The 20,574-nt window shown below is 46.4% G+C and overlaps 2 protein-coding genes across 7 annotated transcripts; one reads left to right on the plus strand and one right to left on the minus strand.

Annotated features, from left to right (window-relative positions):
• Nucleotides 1–1,289: 1,289 nt before the first annotated feature.
• On the minus strand, nucleotides 1,290–10,915 carry LOC135426036 (uncharacterized). Of its 2 annotated transcripts, XM_064679001.1 has the most exons (9): nucleotides 10,776–10,906; nucleotides 10,548–10,629; nucleotides 9,271–9,424; nucleotides 7,140–7,285; nucleotides 5,898–6,074; nucleotides 5,089–5,202; nucleotides 3,542–3,628; nucleotides 2,512–2,659; nucleotides 1,290–2,077 (listed from the first exon to the last, which is right to left on the minus strand). In XM_064679001.1, the coding sequence occupies exons 1-9, from the start codon at nucleotides 10,784–10,786 to the stop codon at nucleotides 2,046–2,048; spliced, it is 951 nt and encodes a 316-aa protein (XP_064535071.1). In that variant the 5' UTR covers nucleotides 10,787–10,906; the 3' UTR covers nucleotides 1,290–2,045. The 2 variants fall into 2 exon arrangements, with proteins under 2 accessions (XP_064535071.1, XP_064535072.1); XM_064679002.1 differs by lacking the exon at nucleotides 5,898–6,074 and having other exon boundaries at nucleotides 10,776–10,915.
• On the plus strand, nucleotides 10,093–20,556 carry SLC35E2B (solute carrier family 35 member E2B). Of its 5 annotated transcripts, XM_064678991.1 has the most exons (10): nucleotides 11,414–11,694; nucleotides 11,731–12,194; nucleotides 14,040–14,565; nucleotides 15,018–15,153; nucleotides 15,891–16,018; nucleotides 16,759–16,879; nucleotides 17,203–17,256; nucleotides 17,564–17,636; nucleotides 18,197–18,342; nucleotides 18,572–20,556. In XM_064678991.1, exons 3-10 carry the CDS (start codon nucleotides 14,241–14,243, stop codon nucleotides 18,813–18,815), a joined length of 1,227 nt encoding a protein of 408 aa, XP_064535061.1. In that variant the 5' UTR covers nucleotides 11,414–11,694; nucleotides 11,731–12,194; nucleotides 14,040–14,240; the 3' UTR covers nucleotides 18,816–20,556. The 5 variants fall into 5 exon arrangements, with proteins under 5 accessions (XP_064535063.1, XP_064535060.1, XP_064535059.1 ...); XM_064678993.1 differs by lacking the exons at nucleotides 11,414–11,694; nucleotides 11,731–12,194 and adding an exon at nucleotides 10,093–10,466; XM_064678990.1 differs by lacking the exons at nucleotides 11,414–11,694; nucleotides 11,731–12,194 and adding an exon at nucleotides 10,889–10,992.
• Nucleotides 20,557–20,574: the final 18 nt, after the last annotated feature.

The following is a 20,574-nucleotide window of genomic DNA, read 5'->3' on the forward strand; positions in this document are numbered from 1 at the left end:
TTGTTTGGAGAGCAAATGTCCAGGGTGGGCTTTGACACGTTGTCTCATGGAACAGGGGCATCTGTTTTACTAAAATACACCCAGGGCTTTTCTGAGGGTACCTGTCTGATAACAGCCTGGGCTCAAGAGTTTCAAAAGAAATGCTGGGTTTGCTGTGCAAGTTGAAACAGATCTTGTGTATGAGCAGCTGGGCTACATTTACTGTGTTTTTCAAGGCCCAGGGATAGAAATACAAGGGCAGTGATGCCAAATAACCTCTGATAATTTGGATAGCAAGATGAAGATTGAAAATGCAGTTTAATTGCCTGTTGTGTCCTTGGCTTTGCACGTTCTGACCAAGTTCCAGACCCTTCCTCCCTGGAACTTGTCACTAATTGTGTTTGAGAGTCCTTTGGTTTCCTCATTAACGTGTCACCCCTTCCAGCAGGTGCTGGACAAGTGTGAGGAGACACCTTGGGCAGGTGATGGAGCTGCTTTGGAGTTCATTTGTTTTACAAGCACCTTAGGAAGGATTTTCCATCTTCTCCTGCCTGGCTGGTGACAAACTCCTGCTGTCCCTGGCCAGAGCAGTAACCCCCATTGCTGGGACACTGACACTCAGTGTGACATAAAACTATTTATTACTCTATTTATTGCATAAACCACACTTTCTTCACCTAATTTTGGCCAAGTCCAGGCTTTCTGCAAGGTCAGAGCCTTCCCTTGCTGGTCCTGCTCTGGGCAGGCCCTGCTGCACAAAAGGCCTGAATGTGCTTGACTGTGTTTCTCCATTTCAGCAACAATTCACAGCCCCCTGACTTGTGCAGTGAAGTCACAGCCATCAGCTGCTGCTCTGCCAGCTGGGGCCACACAATCCAACCCCTTCATGCCCCCCTTGGGCCTCCTGGAAAGTAGATTTGATTCAGGTTTAGGAGACTGGGATGAGAAAAATACAAATTTTTTAATAGGGCTTTTGAATTTATTTTATATTTGTATTTATAATAATGATAATATATACTTACATATTTAATTTATTTAATTTTATATTTGCATTTGTTTTATATATGCTTTATGTTATTTTTTAATTTTGTATAGGGGTTTTTTAATAGTTTTTGATATAATCCTTGCAGATTTCCCTGATCAGCTGCAATCCATTTTTGAACTGCTTTGTGCAGTGTACAAGATAAAGATGTGTCTGAGGAGGACTCTGATGGTCACAGCACATGTGAATTCCAGCCCCTTCCCTGCTTGGCTTGTGAGATTTCCCATTGAATTCGTGCTGTTGTAAGTGAAATAATTAGCCACACACACACTGTGCTTGTACTTTATTTAAAAATAGCCAGTAGTTAAAGGTTGCAGTCAATAAAATAGCAAACTTTAAATTACAGTATTAAAGGCTTGTAACAGTCCCCCTGGGGTGGGATGGCACCTTGGTTAGAGACACTGCAGGGGAGCAGGAGATCAGAGTGAGCTGCTCTCGGGTGTAGCTGGGACTGAAAAACAAGTAACTGAAATGTTCTGAAGTCAGAGGAGGAAGAAGAGCCCCAGGCAGGGAAGAGCTGTCACCAAACACCAGCAGGGCTTGGCTTTTCCACCATAAAATCTGAGCTGAGCAACAGTGGCAGGACAGAGACACCCAGACCTGGTGTATGGGGGGTGCAAAGAACTGTCACTGAGGCTGTGCTGGCCCAGGAAAACACCTTTACAGCAGCAACACTCTGCTCTGTCACTGGGGCTGTGCTGGCCCAGGAAAACACTTTTACAGCAGCAACACTCACGTGCACGTCGTGAACCTCCCGTGGTTACAAAGAGCAGGAAAAGGAGGAGTGGGAGATGCTCTGTCCTGCCAGAACTCTCCGGGGTGAGAGCACTGACTGCTCCTCTGCTCTCCAAGCCAGCCCCAGCTGCCCTGCTGTGGCTCTCCAGCACCATCCAGGAATGTGTGGTGTTGTCCCCAGCCCCTGTGGAAGTGGCCCCTTAATTTCCCACTCAGAATCAGGTGCTTGGTCAGAGCTGCCCCTGCTGTGCCTTCACTCGGTGAGAGCTGCAGGGGGAGCACGGGGGGCTCAGGAGTCGATCCTTCCATAGGAAGAAAACACTGTGGGCAGAGAGGAAGGTCAGTCAGCACCAAGGCAATGCTCAGCAGTGCCCTTCCTGCCAAAGGAGGTCTGGGTTGTTTAGGATTAGGAGCTCTCTGGGGCCCTTTATCCCGTGTCTCTTTGTTATTATACAGCATGGTAAGAAAAATCACAGGTATCTGAGAGATTCTTCCACACATGCCTGATTTTTTTGGATACCAGGATTCCTGGCAAAGTTGGCAGCAACTTTAACTAGTGTCAGCTTTCCACAGGGAGAAACCACACATATTCTGCTCAAGCTTCTGAGCCTGGTCAGCCCAGTAAACCCTGAGGCTGCAGAAGTGCCTGAGGTCCTCAGAGATGTGCCTTTTACTGGGAGCATCCCTATTTTCCTGGCTCTCCACTGTGATACAACGGGCCACAACCTTCCCAGGTAAGTGTTTGAGGTACTTACTTCTCTCTCTCAGCCCCTGCCCAAAGCTGCGGTACACGTGGAGCAGGGCCCAGAACAGGACAGATTTAATGGCAACAGAAATGCAGGAGCCAGTAATGAAAGCAGCTTCCAGAGTGTAGGAATTCCCTTTGCCCCACTCCCTTATCACCTGCAGGAAAAGGGAGACATAAAACAATCAACACCCAAGATCTGGAAGCCACAAGATGCAATGGAGCACTGAATTTCTGAGAGAAGTGGAATTTGGGGGAAGAAAAAACCCAAACTGGTCGCTTTTAAATTTAGTTTCCTGTTCAGATGATGGAGGGTGAAGTGTCCTGCTGTGCTGTGCCAGATCAAACAGGCCTGGAGTAATGGGAAGGGCCTGCTTTGCCTGCACACTGTGACAAACAGAACCCCAAGGACAGGGGTGGCTGCAGCCCCGGGACTTTTATCCGTGTCTGGAGACTGTGGATGTGGAGCAGGAGAAATCCTGGCCACTGTCAGCATTCCAGCCCTTCCCATGCTGAACAGTCTGCTCTGCCCTTGCCCTTCTCTCTCCCTGCTCCTTTCACATCTTGTGGGAGGTGCTGGAGCCCCACTGGGAAAGGCTTTATCACAAAATAACACCCAGCACTGGACTTGGGTGGGCTTGTTTTGGCTACACCAGGATCAACAGCTGGGGGTGCTGCCTAAGAAATCTTTTAAAACGTAACAGCTGAGGCCCTGGTCAAATGCTCTGGCACCACTTGAGGCCCCATGAAGGAAGGGAGGCATTTTTGAGGAGCTCTGTGTCTTGTACTGGAAGATTGTGTTGCATTTTTCCCTAATTATTCTGGACACTTTGCCAGAGACTTCCAGAGCCTCTCCCTGTGACTAATCAGTTCAAGATCAAGCTGAAATGGTTCCTGTCCTGAAAAATGGATCCTGAAGAGGCAGGATGTGCCTGCTGCTCTTTAGATTCAGCAGGAGGATGTTTTGGGCCCAAGGATCCAGCAGGGACGAGGAGCCCTCCAGCCTTGCTGTTCCCAGCCAGGTGAGTTTGCTGCGTTACCGTGTACAGCAGGTAGATGAGATACACCACTTCAGGGACATTCTGGATCAGAAAAATCCACACCAGGGGCTTCAGCTCTTTCAAAATCTGTAAAATAAGACAAGACACACATGCAGCTCTATAACTGGTTGTTATATACTCTGTAAAAGCTACAAACAGCTGATTTTTCAGTGGCATTTCAAGTGTTGGTCAGGCTGAGTTCTCAGCTGTAACTTTGCCCTCCTGGGTGTTTTTTTTAGCAGGACATACAGTCTCTGCTTTGCACTGAGCTGGGCCAGGAGTGATGGTGGTTTTTCTTTGGGTATGCTCAGGTTTTTCTCTAAAACAAAGGAATGTTAACAGCCTGGAAGCTCCCTGTGCCTTTTTTCCCCACCTTTGTTTCTACTTCAGAGAAGTGCAGGCACTGAGGACTGAAATGTCCCAGTAAAACGTGGGAGAAGCAAGAGGATTTCACTGTCAGGAGAACTCTGTTTCCCAATTCACCTTGAGACTTGGGAAAGAGGGAAGGGACTGCCAGCCAGTCATGTAAAGACATGAGGCCACCTAACTGGAGCAACTCTTTCTTTTCTTACGAGGCCAGAGCCTCTTTTAGTGCCTAAAGGCAACTCCAGGAGCAGCAAAGAACTTGTAATCTGTGAGCAGCAACTGCCCAGGTGAACTTTGTTTCTGATGGTGAGGGGAAAGTAGCTGAAAGGTTTTTTACATTTTTAATCCCATCAGGAAAACAGGCATCACTCTGATTAGGAGAAAGGTGATTCTGTGTTACCTGAGTTACCAAGGTGTTTTAAAAGCACAGTGCTTGGTGCTACCTCCATTTTTAGCAAGGAAAGCCACCAAAACAATTGGAAAGCTGTATTTCAGCTGCCAGAATTTGTGTGAATGTCAAAGCAAACAGCCAAGGAGCCTAAAAAAAACATTCACCCCCAGCAAAAAACCCCCTAAACTCCTTCCTGGTCATAAAAGACTCACATATCTGATGTACTTTGGCCCCGATTCTGCAATCACTCTTGGAACAGTCTCATGATTTCAGAGGAGGTTTAGTCTGACTGATGTGAAAAATGACATCTCAAGTTCACAAATCCTCATTTTAACCTGGACACTATCCCTGAATTTTGAAGAAGCTGCCCCCATAAAGGACCACCCAGCCTTTCTGGTGTGGTTTCCTAAGGATTTGAGGCCTGTGAAGTCTCTCTGTGTCTGTATAACCCCAATAGTTTGGAGGACTGTTCCCAGTTTCACCCAGCCTTGTCAGAGAGGTTCAAACATGGAAGTGTGATCCTACAGGTTTCACTTAAGTAGGTGATCAAGGACTGAGAATAAAACTGTGTCCCTCAGACAGGAAGAATGATACTGTGACTGTTTCACCCCTCAGGTGAGGCACAGATTTAGAAGTGCTGTTGGGGCTCTGTTTTTCTCCATCCTGGCTCCCTTCCCTTGGCAGAGGGGTGTGGAATGGGGTGGCTGTGGCTCCCCAGGCTGGGGGAGTGCTCAGGGTGAGACCCTGTCCCCTCAGGGGTTGTTCCCCTGTGTCTCAGCTGAACACTCACTGCGATGATGCCGATGGTGACCTTCAGGCAGCCCCACAGGGCCCCCGTGGCCGAGATGATGTTGTGCACCAGGGTGATCTTGTGCAGGCTGATCAGCAGGATACACAGGCAGAGCTGGAAGGGGCAGAGATGGGGAAAAAATCATGGCTTTGAGACCCTGCAGCCACCAAAAAAATACCTGGCACAAACCCCCACCAGCAGAAAGTCGGGCAAAATCTTTCCTTATGGAATGGGGAACCAGGACAGAGGAACTCCCCTGTGTGCCATGATACCAACAACAGAGATGAAGAAAAGATAAGGCAGATAAAGCATAAGGTAACACAGTGGTAAAGAATGAAGGGTAGTGGACAGAAGTGCAGACTTGGTGAACAAACTTGGGGTTCACTTCTCGTGTCTGTAACTTCAGTTGTTCTCTCACCCCCTGCCCTGTGGGGCAGGTTCCCCTCTCCCACCCCAGGATCACTTCCCCAAGGGTAGGACACAGCTGGGATGTTGTGCAGGAATAACCTTTCCTGTTTTAGGAGGCTGTGGGTGGGTTGGAGCTTCTGGATGTTACTGTTTTTATGGACAAACTTCCCAAAAGTAAGTTTCAGTTCTCCTTTTGTGCAGGACAGTGATAAAACATGTGTTGATTCATTTTTATGGATTTTACCTGAGCTTCCCCATAGAAACCTGGAGATATGACCATTATTATAAGGTAAGACAGAGGCAGGATTGCTCTGGGGAGTTAATAATTAGCTCAGCTTGTCCAACTTATTACTAATAAGAGGGGAAGAAAAAGGGAAGGGGGGGGGGGCAGAGCTGTTTACCTGTGCCTGGAGATCAAAAGTGAGCATGGAGAAGCAGAGGTTGAGCATGAAGTACTGGGACTGAAGGCTCTCCAGGGCCCCCCCCACCCGGAATGCCATCATGCCCTGGCTCTGGATGAGGATGATGGCACAGATCACATCGAAGGAGCCAACCAGCAGGATCAGCACAAAGCGGGCCTGGGGGACAGAGACAGGCTGTGACTGTCAGGGAAAACAGGGACGGGGGGGACCTGGGATGGAGTGGCAAAACTCCCTTCACAATTGCACTGATATGAGAATATTTACACTGGAAATGATTCCTGCTCAGGAAGCAGGAGTTACAGTAATTCAAGTTACTGTTAAGACTGGTAAAAAAGCCAGTCCTTAACAGTTCTCTTCACATCTTCCACAGCAGGCTTTACTTTGAGGTTCTTGTTTAATATATAAGCTGATGACTTGGCTGCACATCTTAAAGTACCCTGCACCCTTTTGATGCCTGTTCCTTATTGACCCAAACAAACAACCCAATTTGCTGCAGATAAGCCTGTTTAATTATATGTACACTTGATAGATAAACTAAATTGGAAAATTCTTTGCTCCAGCTTCCTAGTTTGGTTGCCACCTCTCCTATTGAAGAATAATTTTTGGGTGACTTCACAGCAAGGAACTTCCTTCTCCCATTTGTGAGAAAAATGTGATTAAAAAGGAAGGACTTCTGGGAAGCACAGCAAGGGGAAGTTTAACTACAGATCTCAGTAAGGCACAGAATACAGTCTTTGTATCACATTTAATTGCTATGAATGCAAACAAGATAACCTGCAGTGGCAGTATCTTCCCCCAGCCTGTTGTATCTTTGTTTCCCTGCAGCAGGTTCCCATAAATCCCATAAAAACACAAGGCTGTGTTTATGGAGCTGTGTCCTTGCCTATGGATTGGAGATTCCAGGTTAAATTTATGTGACTTTAGGCCAGATGTGAAGCAGAGCAGGTGAAGTGAAGGGTGTTTTCTGCAGTAACCCTGTGCAATCCTTTGATATTTATGTTACTTCCAGATTCTGGCACAAAGAAACCCAGGGGACAGCTCAGAGGAGCAGACCTGCAGCCGTGGACGTGCACACTTTGTTGTTCAGCAGGAATTAACTCAGATGAACTGACATTTCTGTCAGCAGTGCCCTCACCACAGACATCCTGCCTTTCTAACAACGGGTTTTCACACCCAACACGTGGAGAAAGGAAAAATGAATGAAAACCAGGAGAGACTGACCAGGAGCTTTGGCTTTTGCTCAGCGGGGAGGACAGTGAAGTTGGTGATGGAGCGCAGCATCACGAGCAGGATGGAGAGCACGAAGACAATGAGCTCCTGGCGGTTCTCCTGCAGGATCCCCCGGCTCACATAGTACACACAGAACACTGGGGGGACAAGGCAAGGCCAGTGCCAGGTGAGGATACACTGAACACCAGCAAAGCTTCCCACTGTGCTGGATCTGGGTGCCAAAAACCTGAGCAGAACCACAGAGCTGAGGCTCCTCGGCCCGGAGCGCCTTTGCTCCCACCAAGGAGCCTGAATCAGAGGCTTAAAAAACACTCTCCCTAAGAAATTAAATAATCAGTTAGATTTTTAAATTCCTTGTGAAGTAACTCTCTGCAAATGGCAGTGTATCAGCCACCCACACTGGCAGCTGGGCTGTGTTAATCTGTGAACACTACATTGATCATGTCCAACTGAATATTTGAATTAAATGAAGCAGCACAGTTTTTATTAAGGAACTGAAATGACATCATCTTCCCAGGGAGAGTAATTCAGGTGACTAACAAGCAGTTTACTACTCACACACACACACCCCCCCTCTGCAGTGTTGTCTGGCCACTGCACATGGTTTGTGTGTTGAGCTGAACTTGGACAGACTGGATTCAGTTTACTTTTATTGTGGAAATTTCGAAACACCCCACCCTGCAAAATAACTGCAAAGGCCTGAGTTCTGCTTTTATAAAACACATCAACCCCCCCAGTCACCTGTCACAGTGAACTCTGTGCTGTTCTGGCAAAGCTTAAATAAGGAAAAGGCTTTGTTCTTTTATAGGATGCTCCTGCAAACTCTGGGTCCTTCTTCCCACAGCCAAAGTAACAATAGGTTTCTTTTGCCAGAGCGCTGCTTCCTGGATTCCACACGTAAAATCCCCCCCACTTTTGCAAGGCTGGGGCATGGGGACAAAGTGCTGTCCAAGTCTTCAAAGGAACACAGTAACTTGAGTGTCCAAACAAACCCTCAGTGACTGAACTTCCTTTTCCACTGCTCTTAACAGGGACCGAGAGAGTGGAAAATGATTGGCAAATTACAGAGTGAATCACGGGGTTTTTTGGACATGCTCTTGACCTCAGGAAGACCTCAAAGACTTAAGGCAGCATTTCCTTGTTTTGCAAATTCAGCTGCTCGATCAGAAGAAATTTTGCACGAATAATTTGAAAATAGGCTCTGATTATCAAGCTTTTTGCAGAGGTGGCATGTGCACATTTCTGAAATACAGGACACCCCCTTGGTTTTGGGGATGAATATTTCTCAACAGATTAAATCCCCAACCCCCCTTAAATTAAATATCTAATTGTAAACCCAAGAGATTGTTGCAGCCAGGGCATCTACTTTTCTTTAAAGAAACACCTGTCCTGTCAGTCTTTGTCTACCACACAGAAAACATGATTTTGGGGAAAAACAGATGGGCAAGTGTGGCTTCAACTTCCCAGGTCTGTGACTGATTTAATATGAAGGTTCTTCAGGCTGTTCTAACACTGCAGCTTTGTGAGTCCTGTGTGAAAAGCTGCTCATTAAATCAGAGGTTTGGAATTAAAGCATTGTTGGGATTTGTCTAATTATAGAATCTGGAACAAAGCTATTGTCTTTGTTCCCTCTGGGTGAGAGCTGGAAGGCAAGGACTGTGTTACACCCACAATCTCTCCTTTTTCACACTGTTCTGGCAGCCAAGACCTGCTAAAGCCACTTCCTGAAATAGTTTATTATTCTCATGGTAATTTCTATTCGAGACAAATGGACCCAAGAATACAAAAATAAGTTTCTGTTGAAGCTCTCAATGGAAATATCCAAGGAAGTTTGGATCTTCCAGTGGGGGAAAAATATTAGACAAAAAAGAGATTTTTTTTAAAAAAATGAGTTTCTTATTTTAATAAAATACTTCAGGTGAAGCAACATCCTTGCAAGAACTTAGCACAGAGAGATGCCTTCACATTTTCTTGTTTGAGATCAGACATTAAAATGGGAACTGGAAGCTTTTCTGGCACAGCTGAACATTCAGCACCTCTCACACAAGAAACTTCAGTTGCTGCTTAATTACACCTTGGGGGAAAAAAATGTATTTGTTTCAAAATCCCAACAGTTTCTTACCAACTCCAACCAACTGGATAAAGGAAATGGTGAAATCCTCCTCGGTCTGCCGGACCAGTGTCTCTATGGTGAGTCCTATGACACTCAGCAGAGACAAAATAGTGACACAGAAGTAGATCTTCACGGGGAATGAGAGCTCTGAACATGGCTTTATCTGGAAAGGAAGAACACTTCTGAACACATAACGCAGAATAAACTCGTCGCTGTTCCTAAAAAAAACACATTAGGGCAAGTTGGGTAAATGAGGCAAGTGCAGGGTTCTCCCTTGGGAAAAGGAAGAGAAGCCCACCAACTGAACTGAAAGTCCAAAATTGCTGAGGAAGGGAGAAGTCTAACTTTATTGCATAATTAATCTCAGCCTAGTCTGCCCTGGTTTATACCTCCAGCCTTTCTGCCTCACAAAGGTCATGGCATTATAATCCCATTCCTGGCCTGGAGATTGCCAGTGCCCACACCTACCCCTGTCAGAGCACAGGGGTGTCCAGCAGGCAACACATTCCCAGACTTTCAGTTTTAGAGAACTGTAAATACAGGGTCGGTGTTGTCAGTGAGGTGAGGTCCTTATTTTCTTTCACTGAAATACTTCAGGTGAGGCAACATCCTTGCAGGAACTCAACACAGAGAGGTGACTCTGCTCCCATCTCTGCTCCCTGTGAGCAGGGACAGGACCTGAGGGAATGGCTGGAGCTGTGGCAGGGCAGGGTTAGGTTGGATCTCAGGAAAGAAGGTTCTTCCCCCAGAGGGTGGTTGGGCACTGGAACAGGCTTCCCAAGGAATGGTCACTTCCCAAGGAATGGTCACTTCCCAAGGCTGCCAAAGCTCAAGGAGCATTTGGACAACGCTCTAAGGGACAGGGTGGGACTGTTGGGGTGCCCTGGGCAGGGCCAGGGGTTGGACTGGCTGATCCCTGTGGGTCCCTTCCGACTCGGGACATTCCATAATTCTGTCACTCTCTATCAGGATGCTCGTTCTGTGACAAGCCTTGGAGAGCTGAACTCCCCGGTCCACCTTAATATGAGCGCGGATTTGAGGCACGTTTTCCCATTCCCATTCCATTTGCCATTCCTCCCAGGCAAGGTAACAACGCGGACACAGGGACCCTGTAATCCCCGGCAGGGACGGAGGGACCCTGCATCCCCGGCAGGGACGGAGGGACCCTGTAATCCCCGGCAGGGACGGACTCCGCGGAGATGCCGGTGAGAGGGGCGGGAGAGGCACCCGGGGCTGGGCCGAGCGCCGCGGGGGTGTGTGCGATGCCGCGGGGTGTCGGTACTCACGGGCCCGCAGGGCGTGGGGATGAGCTGCCGGTGTCGCGGGGTGAGGTTGGGCAGGCTGGGCCCCGCCGGGCCCGCGGCGCCGCTGCGGGGACACAACGGGACGGTCACGGGGCCGCACCACGCACCCGCGGGGGGGGGGGCCGCCCGCGCCCTCCCCACCCCCGGCACTGCCCCGCCGTGGGCAGCGCGACGGGGCCCCCCCCGCGCCGCGCGTGGTGCCGCCCGTACCTGCCGTCCATGGCCGCGGCCGCGCTCCCGCCCCGCTCTGACGGGACCTACATGGCTGCGGAGGGGCCCCCGCAGCGCTTCCGGGGGACACCCCGCACGTCACTTCCCCGGCACGGCCGGGGAGGGCTCCCGAGGGTCCCGAGGGGCGTCCCCGCCCCGTCCGCCCCCGCGGGCCATGGAGGGCTCGGCGCGGCGGGGGCTCGGCGCGGTTCTCGCTGTGCGTGTCCCCCGTGACCCCCCGCCCCGCTCCTTTGGGTCGTTTCCTCGTGGGTTCGGTAAAATGGCCTCCCCCGAACGGCCGCGGGGACAAAGGGGCGAGCCCGGGGCGCTTCTCCGCCCCGAGGGGCCGGTGCCCGGTGCAGCCCCGGCGGGGCGGTGCGGGGCCGGACCCGCCTCCCCGCCCGGCGCTCCGGGCGCAGCACGGGAAGGGATGGGATGGGTGGTGGCCGCATCCCGGGAGCCGCATCCCCCGGGGAGCCGCATCCCGGGTTTGCCGGAGCCACGGGAGCGGCGGCGGCGTGCGGGGAGCCCGCAGGTGCCGGGCGGGATGCGCTGAGGGAGGGAGGGAGGGAGGGCAGAGCGGGCGCTGATGGAGAGCAGCATCCCCGGCCGGCCCTGGGAAGGGGGATGTGGGTGCTGGAGGTCTCTGGAAAGCCCTTGGGCCCGGAGGGGCGGGAGGAAAGGCCGCGGTGCAGCTCCTGTGCCGGGGATGCTCGGGATGCTCCGAGCCCTGCTCGGGGGCTGGAAGGCGAACGGGAATTGTCTGCGTGGGGCTGGTTCGGAATGGGCAGGGAAGGCTCTAGGAGTGGGTGACCAGAAACAGCCTTGGAATGCGAGAAAAGTCTTGAAGCTATTTCCATCTTTCGGCGTCCTCTCTGTGTGGGAGCTGTTAATAGTTTTGGTATTGTGCTTACAGCCTGTGTCTCTCGTTACAATGCAATGAAGCTGTTAATAGCCACAACTCGCTGAATTCTGCCCTGTTTGCTGTGCTGGGGGCAATGTTCGGGTGACCTCTTGTGTAACAGAGGAAGGGTCACGGACACAAGTCTCTGTTTTTTCACTGTCATATTGGTCTTAAGCACTTGCAGCATAATTGAGCTTTAGTTTTTCTTGAGTAAAGCTGACTTCAGAGAGTTCTTTGTGGATGTGCTTTCCACCTTGACACAACGTTGTTACTGGCAGTGTAGCTGAAGGTTGGAGGAGATACAAGGAAAAGGCAGTGCATGGTGCTGGTTCTTTTGAGCTGGAGGACTGAGGCTTTGTGTGTAATCCAAGAGAAACAACTGCCAACCACTGCCACGTTTTCAGCTGTTGGTAAACATCAGCTGCTGGTTGGCCTTGAGGGAGGAAGACTGAATTAGTTCCAGATGGAGAACTCTTTCAGCCCGTTTAGGCTTTCCAGATGATTTAAGCCAGCAGGTCAGTAATTTAGGGGAGTAGTTCTGTTCTTATTTGCTGTTCTGCTTCCTGCCCTGTGTGGAATCAGCGATATCAAACCTGATATCCCAGCGCTGCCGAGGGTGGGAGTTTCATGGTGCTTGATTGCTTCTGGTTTTAATTGACTTGTATAAACAGAAAAGATACTGAAAAAGCTGTGCTAACCAACTATTTTGAATGTAGAGGGGCATTTTTTTAAGACCTGAAAAAGGAGGAGGAGCCAAGAATCTGTTTTTCTTACCAAATTCTCTTGGAGAACGTGTCTCCTCCTTCAAAGTTTTGTGTTGAACTGGGTTAACACAAGCACGGGTTCAACATGAGTGTGTTAGAGGGTCTCATACCTTGGTTTGCTGCTGTCATGATTTCCTGGGAAAATGGAAAGAGATAAAGGAACGGGGATGGAAATCTTCAGTGCTTGGCTGTAACAACAGAACCAGAGAACGTGAGGAATGGAAAATTTCACTGTAAAGCAGCTGCTCTGACAGGAGATATTTAACTCTTTAGTACCTCTTTATGATTTATTTGAGATGCCACATTGGGGAAAAAAAAACCCCTGAAGAAAATAATGTGTCCTGTTCACCTGTTCACCTGCTCCCAGAATCAGGGCAGGTGCAGTAGCTCTTGGTACAACTCTTGTATTTCTCTTGCCATTGAATGTTGGTTGTGCTGCTGTTGTTTGATGCACTGTACTATTAGGATCTCATTTCAGATGGCTTTTCCAAGATGTCCAGTAATTAACTTCCCCCACAAGAATCCCTTTTTAAGGCCCATTGTCTTGTCTGTCCACTAAATGTGCTTCTGGAGACAAGCATTTAAAATGTAATTTCCCCAAGTGCTTGTTCACTGAAGAACAAAAGAGCTCCAGTCCCTCAATTCATCTGCATCTGATTCATCCAATTTTCACTTGCTCATAAGACAAAGGCTGCAGAAATAAAAGGGATAAATTCAGAGTGTGTTTTGATGTTGCAGATCAGCTGCTCAGGTGCAGTTTCTTTGTTTCTCAACACAGACTTTGAACCCCTGAGTGGCACTGGCTGACCCTGCCTGGCTGGGGAGGGATGAAGGTCACAGGGGGGGGTTTGGTGCTCTCTGGACTCTGCAACTGTAACTTGGCACATTTTGTGCCATCTGTAAAAGGAGAAAGCTCTAGTTGCAAATGATTTAATGCCTTTTTTCTGTCAGATCTATTATAAAGGCTTTAAGAATTATTGCAAGTACTGATATTGAATTGCAAGGTACAGCAGTTCTGTGTGGCAAAATAAGTGATGTTGCATTATTTACAAGTAATTAAATAGAGAACAAGTCTGTTTGGAAAGCTGTTGTTCACCTAGGAATTCACATTTACCAGGATAATTGTGTTTGTGATTACTGGCAGTTACAGTCCTTGATTATTGATTGCTTATTTGACTCGGGTTGATTAATTAGTCCAGGCTCCTGCCTAGATTTGCTGGGTTGGGAATATTTTTCTGTGGAGTGGTTAAAGAAGACCTTAGACTGAGATCAAAGACACTGGAGAATCAGGAAGAGGAGTTAGTTATAAGTGGAAAGGCTGTGTTGATGTGCTTTAAAGGAGAAAGAACTTAAAACCACATGAAGTCTGTTGTGTGTGTGTACGTGCTATTTTAGAATTAGAAAAACCTCCCTTAGATAAATTCTTGGTGCCTAATCTTGGTATCACGATAGGAGGAGTTCAAAATCCAGTCTTGAAAGACTACACAAGTCTTTTTATCTTTGACCACAGCGCGGGAGAAATGTGGTATCTTTGCTGCATTAGGGATTTAAAATGTCACTCAGAGCATACACGATTTTCCCTTCTCTCCCTCTTAGGCAGAAAACATGGAACAGGCCACATGAAGAAGTGCTTGGAGTTTATTTTTGTGCAAGATGTTCTTTGGAGGACCAAGTGCAGGTCCTTTCCAGGCCATGGGAGATGAAGCATTAATCACATGATATTTTTGTTAAGTCAAGTGCTGTGCTAAGTCAATGTTGATTCGTGCTGAGGACAAACATTAATTCCTTAAAGTCACCATGTCGACCGTGGCAAGCGCTCAGACTCCGGAGGCACCGAGCCCTTCGCCCCTGGAAGAGAAGCCAAAGGGAAAATCCCTGTTCCACCTGGGCTCCCTCTTTGCTCACAGGAGTGAGAAGTTTGTGATAGCTCGCAGTGACAGCGTGCCCGAGGAGAACGTCCTCAAAATCACCATCACGGAGACCACGGTCATCGAGTCCGACCTGGGCATCTGGAACTCCCACGCTCTCATCTACCTCACCTTGTGGTTCTTCTTCAGCTTTTGCACTCTTTTCCTTAACAAATACATCCTCTCCTTGCTGGAAGGAGAGCCCAGCATGTTAGGTACTCCTTTTCTTTGCACTCGAATGCCAGGAAGATATTTATATAGGATTTATTTGACCGGAGCAGGCTCCACAGGCACGAGGATTGTTGGGATCCTGGGCAGGGCCAGGAGCTGATGATCCTTGTGGGTCCCTTCCAGCTCAGGATATTCTATGATTTGACAGTACCAGATCCTCTTACATGAAGCTGAGGGACAAAGTGGTTCAACTGAAGTGAAAAAGGCCTGGTTGGGAGATGTGGGGAGGGATCTTGGGGCTGGGAACTCGTGAGCTGTGATTATGTTCTTTAAAGGGGTTTCTGACACTCTTCTTTCCTCCACTTGCTGAAAGATGAAACTTTGGTCATAGATAAAAGTCCTACAGGAGTTTGTCTGAGAAATTTTCTGAGGTTGCTTGATTTGTCGTGTTCCACCACCTTCTGACTGATTTTATTTCCCCTCTCATCCTCTTTAGGTGCTGTTCAAATGCTTTCAACCACCTTCATTGGCTGTATAAAAATGTTTGTTCCCTGCTGTTTGTACCAGCACAAGACCCGCATCTCTTACCCCCCCAATTTCATCATGATAATGCTCTTTGTTGGATTGATGAGGTAAATGGGTAAATATTTTCTGCACTGTATTTGCTAAAATTTTCTATACTAATATTTGTGATGTTTTTCTCAACAGGAGCTGTATTTTCATGGCTCTCTGCCTTTTTGATTAAAAAGCGTTTGGAGAATTTCCCCCCACCCACAAAAATCACATTTTTGGCTACCTTGGCCTCCCACCACATTTACCTTCTTTCAGAACACACTTCTCTTCCCATTTACTTTCTTTCCCTTCTCTTTTGAGGCTGATGTTTGTTTAGTGCACTGGTATTTACCAGCCTTTTGCCTCAAAAGTGATCCAGGCTATTAATATTTATCTTTAAAAAGTCAATATTTGCTGTGTGCTGGGGTACTATCAGTTTGTGGTCTAGGAGAGAATAAGAATAAATGATTTTATTTCCTTTACACGGCAAAACTGATAAAGAATAATCAAATCAGCGATAAATTAGATTAATTTAATGATTTAAACTATGGTAAATATGTAGCATATCTAATTTACACTAAAGATGGATAACTGCAGATAAAATTTCCGTGGTGAATTACTGTTTATCAGCAGATTTTTACTTTTTCTACTGAGCCTAATTGAAAACTTTGGGATTATAGTGCAATTCTTTCTATGCTGGGTGTCTGAGGAGCTCTTAAAGCGTTATTTTATTTCCTGCTTCACTTCTTCTGATGTTCTAATTAATTTCTTAGGGGTTTTTTTTTCCTTCATTTCTTCTCCTGTTCTTCTCCTGCAGATTTGCAACAGTAGTGCTGGGCCTTGTGAGCTTGAAGAACGTGGCAGTTTCCTTTGCAGAAACGGTGAAAAGCTCTGCTCCCATTTTCACTGTCATCATGTCTCGGATGATTTTGGGGGAATACACTGGTGAGCACTTCACTGTTGCAATGGGATTTAGTTACTCTGGGGTTTTTTTTGGCCAAGGAGAAGAAAAGCCCACCAGAATATAAGAAATGCAGCTGGAAGAATCATTCTGAACTCAATAAGCAGAGTTTATGGGAGTAAAAAAGGGTTTGTTTCAATGCGGTGTTAAGTAATTTTTCTGTCAAGAAAACATTATTATGCCCTTAAATAACTGAAGTTCAGTGTGTTCCTCCTTTTAAAGACAATTTAAAATTCTTGAATTTCTTCCCTCTGATTTAAAAACACCACCAAAAAAAGGCCCCAGCCCAGTGTGAGTTCACTGTGACTCCAGTGCAATCTCTTGGTGTTTGCTTGGAGAGACTTTGCTTGTTCCCAGCTGTCAGTCAGAGGGGTGACACAGTTCAGGTGGCTTTGAGGCTGGAATGAGGCAGAGGAAGGAGAGTAATTCAATCACAGAGTGAACAGACAGAGTGGAACTTTCTTCTGGCATTTGGTGAAAAACATGAAACCCACGACAGTCTCCAGGGCATTTTTCTTCCCAGAGGAGACATTTTATCACTGAGTTTATTTCCCTGTTGTTTTCAAGACCCTCCTGCTGTTGTCTGAGGTACCTCTCTGCTTTTAAATCCTTACACATGACAGTTGTTCTTTCCTTCAGCTAAAGGCAGAATTTCAACTTTCAAGAGTAACTGCCATGCTGGAAATGCAGGAATCAAGCTGAGTTTTCCCCTTTTCCTTTGCAGGATTGCTGGTGAATCTCTCCCTCATCCCTGTGATGGGAGGGCTGGCTCTGTGTACAGCCACTGAAATCAGCTTCAACATTCTGGGGTTCTCAGCAGCTTTATCCACCAACATCATGGACTGGTAAGGGATAAGGAGAGCCGTGTGTGTGGAATAAAGGGGTTTTCTTTAGTGTTTCTTGTAGTTAGTTCTGTACACTGCATTTAAATGTTGGTATTTAAAATGTATTTTAACAGGTGATACAATTTCTTTTTCATATCCACGAGCATCAATGAGATTAAATAGTATAATCCCATTAGTTAAAAAAGACCAAACTCCTTTCTTTAGTTGTAGAAAATGCATTTCCCCACCTGAAGGAAAAAACTGTCATTATCAGGGATTGATTGAGTTTTTCCTAACTAAAATCCAGGTAAATGGTGATTTTTTTCATTTTTTTTTTTTTCCAGTTTGCAAAACGTCTTTTCAAAAAAACTTCTCAGCGGAGATAAATACAGATTTTCGTAAGTATTAAAAATATTTCAGGTTTAATTATGGATGGGATTTGGGCTGCTTGTATTTATGATTGTATTGCACCAGACTGTTTACAGACAGCCTTAACTAAAATACTTTTATTGGGGAAAGGAAACTCCCCTTATATATATATATATATGTGTGTGTGTGTGTGTGTGTGTTTTACCATGGGATAAAATCCAGGTTTTGGTCTTGAAAATATGTGCCCTCTCAGCCAGTACAAAAGGCAAACTCCTCTCTTTGCTTTGAAAAAGGAAGCTTTTAATCATTTTAATTAGTGTTTTTTCTCCTTTGTAGAGCCCCAGAGCTTCAGTTCTACACGAGTGCTGCTGCAGTGGTTATGCTTATTCCAGCTTGGATCTTTTTCATGGTAACTGGAATTCACCTTTTGCAAGGGATTGTAAAAAAGAGAAGATTTTCAACAAATAATGTAATGCAGACATGAGTTGATCCAAAATGCCCGAGTTTATCTCAGGATTTTTGAGACAAATGTTGTCCAAGTCCATTTGAAGTTTTAGATAAAGACTTGAAAACAAAATCTTACATATTTGTTGACTTTTTGTCGATATTCACATGGTGAATTAACAGGAACATTAACTCTTTAAAAATAAAATTAAGCTAAAGTGAGTGTAATACAGCAGGTTGAGTATGTATCCTTTAAGTTGTGGCATTTCATTGCTGTGCATCAGTGTTCAAAAAAGCAAATGGGCTGAACACACTGGGAAGTTCAGTCAGATGAGAGCTGGTTTTCTGATGTATTTCAGGGGAAATTTTATATTATCTGTCCTGTATGTTTTAGGTTTTGTTTTGCTGAAGTTTAAATGTAAAACTGTAAATGCTTCTAATAGGAATGAGTTGGGTGGAAAATCACTTCTGGATTTGCTTATAAACTAAACTCTTCAATTTCTTTTTTTTTTTTTTGCTGTTTAGGATGTGCCTGTGATTGGGAAAAGTGGGAGAAGCTTCAGCTACAACCAGGATATTGTCATACTTCTCTTAATAGATGGAGTCTTGTTCCACCTCCAAAGTGTTACAGCCTATGCCTTGATGGGAAAAATTTCTCCTGTGACTTTCAGGTAAAACTTATCAGGAGCACCATTTCACATCCTTTTCTCCTTGCTCAGTATTTCTGCTTGAGAACTGGGCAGGAGAGGCTGTGCAAAGAATTGAAGGAGGTAAATTGTGGAACGGTTGGGGTTGGAAGTGGAGTTTGAGTTGGTGTTTGAAAAGAAAGGAAGACAGAGGTTGTGTGTGGGATCTGACAAAGGTTTTTTTTTCTGACCTTGGTTTTTAATTGCCTTGCAGTGTTGCCAGCACTGTGAAACACGCCCTGTCCATCTGGCTCAGCATCATCGTGTTTGGGAACAAGATCACCAGTCTCTCGGCCATCGGCACCGTCCTGGTGACCATCGGGGTCCTGCTCTACAACAAGGCAAAGCAGCATCAGCAGGAGACCCTTCACAGCCTGGCCACCCCCCCACAGCCCACACAGGGTCCCACTGAGGACACAGAGCCACTGATTCCCAAGGATTTGGAACCCTATGATTAATATGGCCATTTGTTCTTCTGACCGAGTGTAACTCAAAGGAACTCATCCCGAAAGGGGTTGTTGCTCCAGCTGCTGATGCTGTTGGGTTCCTTGGAGTTCAGGTCGAGCCTGGGACCTGGAAGGATCCAGCAAGCCTTGCTCCCCTTGATCCTGGGACCTTCAGCAGGAAGGACCTGGGGAGGATCCAGTAAGCCTTGATGTACTGACCAACTGATACCCCAGCCAGGACCTGGTGTCCTGGAACGTGCTAAACGTGGGCTTTAGTGTCTCTCCTTGACTGCAAATAATGACCGAGCCTGTATTAGTGAAAGAACTTCAGTGGCTCATGGGAAAGCAATTCCTGCCTCCCTCCCCATCAAAGTAATGTGAAAACGTGGGCCCATGGCTGTGTCCTGCTGGCAGTGGGATGGAATTGGGGCGTAACTGAAATTCCCGGTTGTTACTCCACATTTCCTGCATTTTGGGCACCAAAACTTGCCAGAGCTCAAGGAGCGTTTGGACAATGCTCTCAGGGTCAGAGTGGGATTTTGGGGTGTCCTGTGCAGGGCCAGGAGTTGGACTGATGCTCCTTTCCAGCTCAGGATATTCTGTGATTCGAAGAGGGGAACCCCCCTTTCTCCCCACAAACAATTTATTCTGGTGTCTGTTTAGTTGGAGCAAACTCTGGGAATGAGTCTGTGCCCCAGAGCAGTGGTGAGCAGCTATTTCCAACAACAAATCTACGGATGAAAACTGATTTTTCTCCTAAAATTTCATTCTGATCATGCATTGACAAAACTGAAATGCAAGTATTCACACACACACACACGTATGTGGAGTGGTGAATTAAAATACTTGCACTTGCTTAGAGGTAAAAAACACTGAAAACTTCGGTGATAAAGGAAGCAGGAGCTCTGTATTTCTCTAAGAAACCATTTTAATTTCTTGCATTTTATTATGCATTTCTGTTATGAGGAAATAAGTGGATGGTTTTTTGTATTATTTCTAAGAGCGCAACAAAACGCTGCCTTTTAGAAACTCAGGGTTATGATTCTGACCTGTGTGTAAAGTATTTGTGTAATTTCTGATTATGTAAATAATCTGAGGTATCTGTGACAGATGGAACAGAGGTCGCTGAAGGGAGGAACATTAACCATAAACTGAGGCAAATCTTTATTTCTGCTGCTCTTAAGTTTTCTTTTTTTTTTTTTTTTAAAGGAAATTCTGTTTCGTGGTAGCTCAAAGATTTAATCTTAACTTTCCTTTTCGAAGTTCTCAAGACTAGTAATTAGTTTTGGCAAAAAAAAGCACAAGTAGCTACAAAAGCATTCAAATGGACTTTTTTGGGAACATAATTAACAGTTCAAATGAGCGGATTTTAATAATTGCCACTCTTCTGGAAGACTGTAGCGTGGATATAGTGGTAAAAATAATTGCTAATAGGAAGTTTCCAGTAGAGTTCCTGCGAAATTTAGGCTCATGGTTACATTTCCACTTGTGAGGAATTCCACTGGCTTTAGTGAGCTGTTCCTGCAGAGAGCAAAGATGTGTCCAAGAGCCTCTCTGGAGCAGCTGTCCCTGTTTCAGTAGTTTGTGCTTGTTTGGTGCCAATGCTCACTTCAGTTTGCATTCCCACACCTGACTGGTTGCCTGGGGCATATTCCCCTAAAAATGCCAGTTTTTCCTCATTCTGTATGTGATGTGTCTGTGGTATTTTGTTTCTTTTGTACTCTTGTCACTTTTATAAAAGCTGTGGACTGTGGCGTGGAGCTCTGTGGGG

This window comes from Pseudopipra pipra, chromosome 22, assembly GCF_036250125.1.
Source record: "Pseudopipra pipra isolate bDixPip1 chromosome 22, bDixPip1.hap1, whole genome shotgun sequence".
Lineage (NCBI taxonomy): Eukaryota > Metazoa > Chordata > Aves > Passeriformes > Pipridae > Pseudopipra > Pseudopipra pipra.